Genomic DNA, 9,412 nt, shown 5'->3' on the forward strand with positions numbered 1-9,412 from the left:
TCTTGAAGAGTCAGACATCCACCTCCTCTCTTCAACAAAAAGGAGAGAGAATTCCCTCCTCTTCTACCTTGCAGCTACCACTCTTATTCAGCCCAGCTCCCTCAAACTCCCCCCTCCCCTGAACAGCTCTGAGACAGTCACCTCAGGGCTACATTAAGGACCACAATTTTAGTTAGTAGGCTGGAGAGATCCAAGAGTGGAGTTATGGAGCTTTCTTCTGCTTTGAAGAGTTGATAAAGAGGTATCAGACCAGGAACAGATTCTGGCGTCGCCCTCCCACAATGCCAACATCTTCTTCTCTATCTCACTAAAGAGGGGGAAAGATTTACACCCCTTGTAACTCATATTCCATTTCTACCAAATGGAAAGCAGGAAAAGCCAACTCCCATCAAAAAACACTTGCCAGATGAGAAAACTAACAAGAATAAATGTGGCCCAGAAGACAGCACCCTTTAAAATCAATGCAGCTGAATTACATACTTCTGGACACACACACAACAGCTTCTTTGACAAATGAACACCAAAGAGGACTAAGTAAACTAATGGACATCACTAAAAATGTTTCAAATTTTGTTTCCATTCCATTATCAGCTAATACTGGCTTACAGGTTGAAATTAACACTAGGGTTATGGTCTTGTTATTGGACATAAATTACTTCATTTATCTGTATTAGATATGCAGCAATCTGTTTCAAACATGGCGTGCTTTGGTAAATAAGCATCTTGAAGCCTGAAATGCCTTGCAAGATGAGCTGGGGAAGATGGGGGGGGGGGGGGGGCGGGGGAAGCATCTTCTAGTTGTAAACTTTCAGTTTTCAAAATTTCTCATGTTTTGCATTAAGACAAATCCATGACCTTTTGAGGTTCTTCATCCCTAGGGAACCTCACAGTACATGTGCTCACAGCTGCCTTCAGGGATGCAGCAAAGCAGAGTTAATCATGGTCTCCTACATAAGGGCTCCCTCCACCAGATTACCATGAAGTCTTACCTGCTCTTCAATCAAAAAAATCTAGTGTGGACATAAGAAACCTTACTAAACACAGTCTCAAGTGAGACCAATCCTTCTCAAGAAGGATTTGACTTGTCTACATTTTCTGTTAGGAAAAATAAGTTGCAGCAAAAGAGAAGATTCACTATCCAGCTCCAAAGTTCCTACAGGTCAGACCCATCTGAAAGTGGAGCGAGACCTCATATTACACAGGGAACAGGCAGTGTAAGGAAGCAAAGGTGACCACCAACCGAAAGGGAATCTGCGTTGTCATTACATTGCAAGGGTTCCATATTGCTAGAGTTTTGTATCTCCTTGAGGTTTCCTGTAGGCAGCTCCCCTAGGCACTGACTCCTCCTTGTCCTCACAGCAGCCAACTGACTCCAGTTCCCTCAACCAACCAATCCACTCTTATAACACTCTACTGATTGGCTACAGCTGCGGCCTGGTAAAGTCAGGCTGCTCCTAATCTTTAATAATTGGCTCAACTGCAACTCTTTAGGGGGTAAGATTGCTTTCTATACTACCTTCATTTACTTATATTCTACTCCCCTACAAATCTGAAATTATGGACTGAAGTTACTGTATCAGCTATAAACAGAAGGCTGGCTTAATAAGCATCCCTATTTTTTACTGTGGAGCCTGCATGGCATCATTTGTGGACAGACCATTCTGGTGAGAACAAGGGTCACCCACCTCCTCTAGGAAATTATTTGGTCATCCCTGTGTGCCATGGCACTTCCCAAAAAGCCGGCATACTCCCTGCAGATGTAGGGCAGTATGCTGCTGTATGGGAGTGCTCACCCAGCACAGCCAGGCTGTGGGGATGCTCCCTCCTGCACTGAGGAAAAGGAGGTGCAGGGGAGTCAAACCTGCTCCCTCAGTCATTTGGTGTCCCCGAGAAAAATGACCGAGAGTGAACATGTATTGAAGAAATGTTTTCTTAAATCACGAGAGGAACCAAGTCAGAGAAAGCTGAAAGTCGAACTTCAAAACTTGAAGTGTTTTCAGTAAAAATCTCAGCTAGATGGATGATGGACATAAATAAGCACAGACAGGTAAAGTAGGCAGTTCACAACATCAATCTTAGAACTACCAATACTTACACACTTTACAGTCATAGCAATTTATGAGTCCCCATACAGCTGTTCTTGCAACAGGTGATTTCAGCTGAGTTTGAGCTCTGCTCACAAGCCTTTGAGCATGAGACTTCTGTTGTTGTTGGGCTTGGGGGCTAATTTTCGTAGTTTTTAATGTCAAGCTTCTTCAGCAACTTCTTTTTCCTCAGCCTTCCTGGTAATTAGCCCTAATCAGTATTCAAGTGCTAATCTGTCAGGCTATCTGCTGACTTAAAGGAAGGGAACACCTCACTAATAGCCCCAGTGTTTCCCTCTGCCTGCAGAAACAACCCTGATAAGGACAGAGACTCCAGCCATCTCCAAAGAGACAGAGTGACAAAGAGCCCTTCTGATCGCTGCTGGCATCTGGCCTTCCCCTCATTAGCACATTAAAGCTGCTCTGTCCATCCCATAAGAGCCACTCTGTCCATTCCTCCCGCTTTCTCTATGGAGCCATTTATGGTGCTGCTCCTTTGAAACCCCCCTAGTTCAAGAGGCAGTAACCCCTTCCCAAAGCCCACAGCACAGCCAGTGTCAGAAATTCCCACTTTCAGACAGGCACCCAGTAAGGAGTGGCATTTTGAATGTCATAGGTAGACAGAAGACACCCACATATTCTGCCTTGCTCAATTGCCCCTCCTAGGGAAATCTTTTCCCACTCAGTACAGGGACTGTATGGTTTGGATTACAGAGCACTTAGGATATCACATCACTTCAAACAACTCCTACTTCGGACCAGGACCAGCAAGGCTTGAATCACCAAAAGTGCAAATTCTCAGGAGCAAAACAAGGCAAGAGGGACAAAGCTTCCCAATCCTGTTAGGAAATGACACTCAGACACTTTGAAACCAAACTTGGACAGCTTTTCAGTGCATGCTGCAGCAAAAACATGGAAGACTTTTGTGCTTTAGCTGATCTTCACTCCTAAATCAAAGCATTTTGGGTGTGCTATGGCATGCCAATAAGTAAGTGTGCATTCACTGAAATAAGTTGTTTGGGGAAGAGGAAGAGCATCTTTTTCTCACATTTTACAGGTATTTCCCTCATGCACCCTAATCATTGGGAACACAGCTAGTTTGCAGAAACTGCTTACAAAATGGTGATTACAAGGTAACTAACGAGAAAAGGAAAGAATGGACAATTTTTCATCACTTCATTTCTTTATGCTCTGCCAGGATGCTTTCCTACAGGCAGATATGACCTTCCCACTTCCTCAACTAAAAAGAATAATACTAACAGGCACAAGAAAGCCAACCTAGTTGCTTTATTTATGCTCTGATGTCATTTTCTTTTACTTACTTCAGATATAAATATTTTTACCTGAAAGGAGAACTGTGGCTATCTGAATTGAGCTCGGGCTCATTTTTCTACAGTCACTGTTATTCTGGGTGGACTTTGAGGAGCTATTTGTACTTTTTAAGAATAAAAATCCCAAAGGAAGCAAATTCTTTTGTTTTGAAGAAGAAAGCAAAGCAACTGAAGGTCATGAATACTCACTCTTTTTTTGGATTCATAAATGATATGTTTGATCCTTGACTTGCTTTTCATTAAGGAAAAATGCCATAAATTATTTGGTTTGTTTGCCTCTCTGATCAGTCAACTGAATGACGTTTTTGCTTTGGGGCAATGAAACATCTCATCTCAATTTTATTATTATTCAGCTCCAAGTTCTTTTATTATTCAGCTCCAAGTACATAAAATCCCTATGTCTGATTTATTATGCAGGTGTGTGTTATTAGGAAAAAAAAAACACGTGTTATAGCTTTCAATGTTTGCAGTGCCATTTAAACAGCTCCCATCCCTAAGAGTTAGTAGCTTTGACACAAAGGTCAAGTTCAAAGTTAGTCAGCTAGTGGGCCAAACTTCCTCAGGGAGGAATTGGGCCTGTAACACACTAAAAGATCAAGTTTTACTCAGACTGAACCCAAACAGATGAGATTTCTTTCAAAAAGAATCTAAATTGCTTTTCTTCATATAATTTTGTTCAGTACATCACTGCCTAATTTAAGGAATTATACTTATTAGAAACATTTTTCTCTTCCTTTTCCTAAGACAGGAATTAGACAATGCAGTGGCTTTTACATAAGGCTGAAATTTACTTGACAAAGTAAATAAGTGAGCAAAGAAGCAGAGAAAGTCACACTGCTCCATAGATAACTTTTGCAATTCACTAGTGCAGAGAACAAAGCTATTTAAAAGATGAGATTGGACTGAATGGCTGAAATAACTCTTATTCCATTTTCTGATTCAAGTTGAGTATGTCTCTAACATTCTGATATGATTTTTAGGAAACTTCTGAGAAACACAAAGTGCCATTCAGCAACTGCCAGCAAGAAAAAGCCCATGAAGACAACCTTGAAACAGCAAGATAAGGCACAGCCAGACTTTATAACTCATATTCCTTAAGGAAGCTCTAACAGATAGAAGTAGGTAAACCCAGAAAAGTGCATGTGCCATCCAGCTGTCTAAAAAAGTCCTTGTCAAGGAAAGAAATACAATAGCATTGGCTTAGCCATGTCTCTGGAGACCTGAGTTCGTCGACACAGCTATGGGATTTTTTTGTTTCTAGGAATAATCTCATTTACTTAGCTAAAATAACTTTTTCATAGTACCTAAAGATATTAACTCATTTTGCTTGCAGAAACTACATTTTCCCCCCTGTCCTGCTGCCCAGGACTACAGAGATAATGCCCATGTATAAGCAGGTATCTTGCTTGTTGGCTTTCATTTAGAGACAATTTGCTAGAATCCCCCAAAGAGATTCCTTGGCATCCTGTTCCCCCTGTGTTTCAGCAATGTTTGATAACCACGCTTTCCAACGTGAGACCAACCTGTAAATTAGTTCAAAAGGTTTCAGGGGCCACAGGAGAATCTGCCAGGTGAGTCTCTGCCCTTCAGGTCACCCAGGGAGTGCAAGAAAGGGACACAAGCTGCCTCTTGTGCTGGAATACAGCCAGATGGAGCAAGCTGGGACCCACCAACAGGTATCTGAAATATGCAGGTGCTTGCTAGGGCAGAGGCACAGAGAACCACAACTCCAAACCACATCATTTATCTTCTATCTCCCCACTAGAGGTGGGAGTCAATGAGGAGCAAGTAAGTCACTGCTTATTAAGGGGTCCTCTACAAGCAGACAGAGTTTGTGGAGTCCAATTTTGGCTGCACAGAAATTTGGGGAAGCAAGTAATCAAGCAATCAAGCAGCCATCATTATTCTTGTTCTCCCCTGCAGATAGCAGGGCACAGTCAGTCAGGGACACCTGCTCAGCAAATGTCACAAGGCAGGTACCAGGCAGGGCCCTGCAGATGGGATTTATGGACCATGGGTATGAGTCACAGGTCCAGGAATATATCTGCAGCACAGCACCTCCCCTTTGAGCTGCTACAGCAACTCAAAGCCATCCTCTCCCAGCTCAGAACCACAAAATCATTAAGGTTGGAAAAGACCTCCAAGATCCTGGAGTCCCACCATTAACCCAGCACTAGCAGGTCCACTATTAAATCACATCCCTAAGCACCACAACTGCTTCAAGGATAACAGCAACTTTGATCCTCTTGCAGCAGGTCCTGTTCACCATCACTGGCAGCCCAGAATTTATACACAAACTATTCCAGTAGATCCCATAATTGTGCTGAGCATCTCCAATCCTTCATAATTCTAACCATTCACTTTTTTATTTTAATTACTTTCTGCTTTCTTGTTAGGGACTTTTTTCAGTGTTTGCTGTGATCACTGAAATAGACTTTTACAGGCAGGCAGCTCTGCTTTCAGTGTGTTCTCTCCCAAATACCCTGCAGGGTTTGTTCCAGTGTTTCCCTATTACCTTGGGATCTACTGCGTGAACAGAGAGGAGAAGTTGGAAGGTGAAGTTAAAATAAGCTTCCATAGCTTGTGAAACAATTTTTAACAATTTTAATTGTTTAATTTTAAGTACTAAATTTCTATGGAGGGCAATTCAGGAATCAGAAAATGTCTGGGTAACGGAATTGCTACAAAGAAAGTGAGAAAGAAACAACGATCAGTTTCTGCCAGTGTGTGTGTCCTTTCTCCTGACGTCTTGTTTCCCCCTTGACCACTCCAGAGTCTGTCTCCTCCCTGGGGATAGACTTCTTAGCAGTGCCTCTTGGGACAGGACAAGGATTTTAAATTAGAAGATTAGATGTAAGGAAGAAATTTTCTATTATGAGGTTGGTGAAACTCTGAAAGAGGCTGCCCAGAAATGTGATAGATGCCTCATCCCTGGAAACAATCAGAGTCAGGTTGGATGTGGCTCTGAACAGCCTCATCTAGTTGAAGATGTTCCTGCTGATGGCAGCAGGGGTTGGATTAGGTGACCTTTAAAGGTCCCTTCCAACCCAAACCATTCTGTGATTCTACCAGCCAAAAGCAAGTTTCTGGCAGTCCCAGCTGTTGTCAACATTTTTATATTGATGCCTGACTGAAGATCCCCTACTTTGTGTAGCAGAAAACAGAAGCACAATGAATCTGGCAGAAACCTTCCACTAATGGGTGTCAAGCAAATGGTGCACACAAAGTATAGACAGCACAGAGAAAGTGTTACCCTCTTCCAGGGGAAAAACAATTGGAAAGGCCAATGTTTGGTTTGTTGGGGTCTCCCACTTCTTTAGGGATATGGCATACATGTTTCTTTCTTTCCCACATGTACTTTCAGACTATTGTTTTCATAGAAAATGAAAATATAAACACCGTGTCAGAATTCATTTCACTGCATCAACAGAAATACTGATGAAAGCTGTGATGTTTCATGGCGACATCAGTTCCCATGTAAAGTTGAAAGAAACTTAAGGAAATCTAACTTCTGAAAAATTTCCATTGATACACAATGTGAGACTGGCTAAGAATTAAAACACCTCAGTAACATGTCTTCGCCTTCTGCATAAACCACACAGATTTGGAAAAATTTTACTCTTATTTCATGTTTGAGGAGGAGGTAAGAACACAATCACGAAAGAAAGGGACTGTTCCTGTTCCTTAGGCTGCTCTTCTGTGCTATGTGAGATCTCATTTCTAGGTTCAAGTTTATGAATCAGAACAAACAGATTTGAACTTCAGTCACCAGAGCAAATTTCTATCCTTCCCCTCCTTAAAAAAAAAAAAAAAAAGAAAGAAAAAAACCCCAACAAAACAAAACCCCACCACAACCTAGGTACCTAGGTATTCTCATTTCAATCATACAATTTTATATAAAGAACAACTGATTTGACATTTCATCTGCAACTCATTCATATAAATGCATAAGCCTGCTGTTTAAACTGCATGACTTCATCCAACACCTCCATGAAGACTGTGGTCAGTCTGATGACTCCCCAGAGGTCATTATTACCACCCTTGCACAGGAGTGCCTACTGCTTTTGTATCTGACCTCTTCACCACATCTTCCTGTTTCTCTTGGTGCCCCTGGAAAAACATCTTTTCTCTAGTGTCTTGTTTCAGGACTGACACACACCTCAGGATGACCAAGCAGAAGGAGGGCGGGATCTTGCAAGCACAGGATGCCTAAGATGACACGGACTGTCGGGTTAAGGAATTGAGCTAATCTTTCAATTGGGAGAGTTGCAAAATGCATGTGGTACAAGAAAATGTGTGACTGAGTTGAAGCAGCTCTTACTTGTTTCAACTTCTTTTCAACCCTTGTCATGCTCAAATAACAAAGATAAGTATTCCCTCTGTCACTGAAGCTTTGGGGAATACTCCTGGAATTGTAACAGTTAATTAACTGCGTGAATAGGGATGTTCTGAGAGCAAAGAGCTTCACATATTTTTAACAATATAACACTTGTAGGAATTGTAATTTTTTAATATTTAAAAGCTTCATCTTCAAACCTAACACACCCATGTAGAATAGCTGGGTTCAGTAGCTCGCCCATGTTACAAGGATCTGAAACTAAAGCCGGGACAATGAGGCCAAGGCTGGTAGCACCATCCCATTGCTGCAACCGCTCTGTTCAGCACGTAGGAGTCATTAGGCAGAAGCGATGGCTCCAGCTGCCCTTTCAGACAGGAGCCCCTTCTGGAGACGAGCAACCAGTTGGGCACTGGATGGACTCTGTTCCGTAGTAAAACCCTCTGGCCTCATCAAATGCAATGCAAAAGAAACAACGGGCAGAGAGGGGAGCGCAAAGGATTAACTAAGATGGTTCCAGCGTCTTCTTGTGCCTTCGGTGAAACAATTTACTCCGAGTACCCTGCAGTTTTCCCATCTTTGCACTGACCGCTCTGGGCCACACGCAGGGGCGAACGGAGCGGCTCGCCTCTCGCCAGCAGCCCGAGCGTGCTGAACGGGGCAGAGATCCCACATGACGCCACCGGCACCCCGGAGCATCAGGCCGCGCCGGGCGCCGCTGGCGGACCCGGCCGGGAGCCCCGGGGGCCGCCCCTTCCCGCCGCGCTCTCGCCCGCGCTCCAACTTGCCCGGGCTGCGGCAGCGGGGATGCTGCTGCCTGCTCCCGCCTGTCCGCGACCGGCCGGGACAGTGGGAGCGGCGGGGGCTCCGCTGCGGAGGCTGTGCCTGTGGGCACGGCAGGTGCCACTGGCACCGGGATCGGCACCGGCACCGGCACCGGCGGGGAGGGCGGGGGCTGCCGGCTCACGCCGCCGCCTCGCAGGCAACAATGGGTCGGGAGAGGCTCCGCGCCGTCGCTCCCTGCCCGCCCGGGGCTTCTGTGGGGGAAGGCGCTGCCAGCCCAGCCCAGCCCGGCGGAGCCGAAGGTAGCCGAGCCGGGCCGGGCCGGGTCGGGGCCCCTCCGACGGCGGCCCTCGGGACCTGCGCGCCCCAGGGCGAGCGGCACCGTGCTGTGTAGCCAGAGCCCCGCTCCATCCCCTGGCCTCACCTGTTCAGCACTTTCCTGATCCTCTGGCGCACGCTGGAGGAGGGCGCGGAGATGCCGCTCCTGCCGCCGCCGCTGCCGCCCTCCGCCGGCAGGTTCTCGATGGTGGCCACGACATGGCTGGGCTGCGGCGAGTGGTGCGGCGGCGGCGGCGGCTGCGGCGGCGGCGGGTGGCGGTGCTGGCGGTGGCGCTCGGGGGAGAGCATCGCGGCGGGGCTGCGCCTCAGCGGAGAGCGGGGCGCATCTCGGCGGGAGGGCGGCGGGCGCTGCTACCGCCGGCGCTGGCTCCCTCGGCTTCCGGGCAGCTCCAGACCCTCGCCCGCTCCTCCCTCACTGGGCTGCCATGCAGCGAGGGGCGGGATGCTGCCGCCGCCGCCAGCGAGTGCCGCTCACGGCCGACGAAGTGGCAGCAGTTTGGCGACCCTCCTCCTCCTCCTCCCACACCCCCCGCGCCCAG

At 46.3% G+C, this 9,412-nt stretch overlaps 1 protein-coding gene across 1 annotated transcript in view; it reads right to left on the reverse strand.

The window, feature by feature from the left end:
* The window catches only part of SLC35F1 (solute carrier family 35 member F1), a 230,400-nt gene extending 221,224 nt beyond the window's left edge, over positions 1–9,176 (reverse strand). The window contains exon 1 of the mRNA XM_054280219.1: positions 8,959–9,176. Coding sequence (XP_054136194.1) covers positions 8,959–9,161 — 203 coding nt within the window. The 5' untranslated portion in view covers positions 9,162–9,176. The remainder of the gene's footprint in view (positions 1–8,958) is intronic.
* Between the last annotated feature and the right edge of the window lie 236 nt (positions 9,177–9,412).

Source organism: Melozone crissalis, unplaced genomic scaffold (assembly GCF_028551555.1).
Source record: "Melozone crissalis strain CALT ecotype California unplaced genomic scaffold, PUWL_Pcris_2 ptg000027l_1, whole genome shotgun sequence".
Taxonomy (NCBI): Eukaryota; Metazoa; Chordata; class Aves; order Passeriformes; family Passerellidae; genus Melozone; species Melozone crissalis.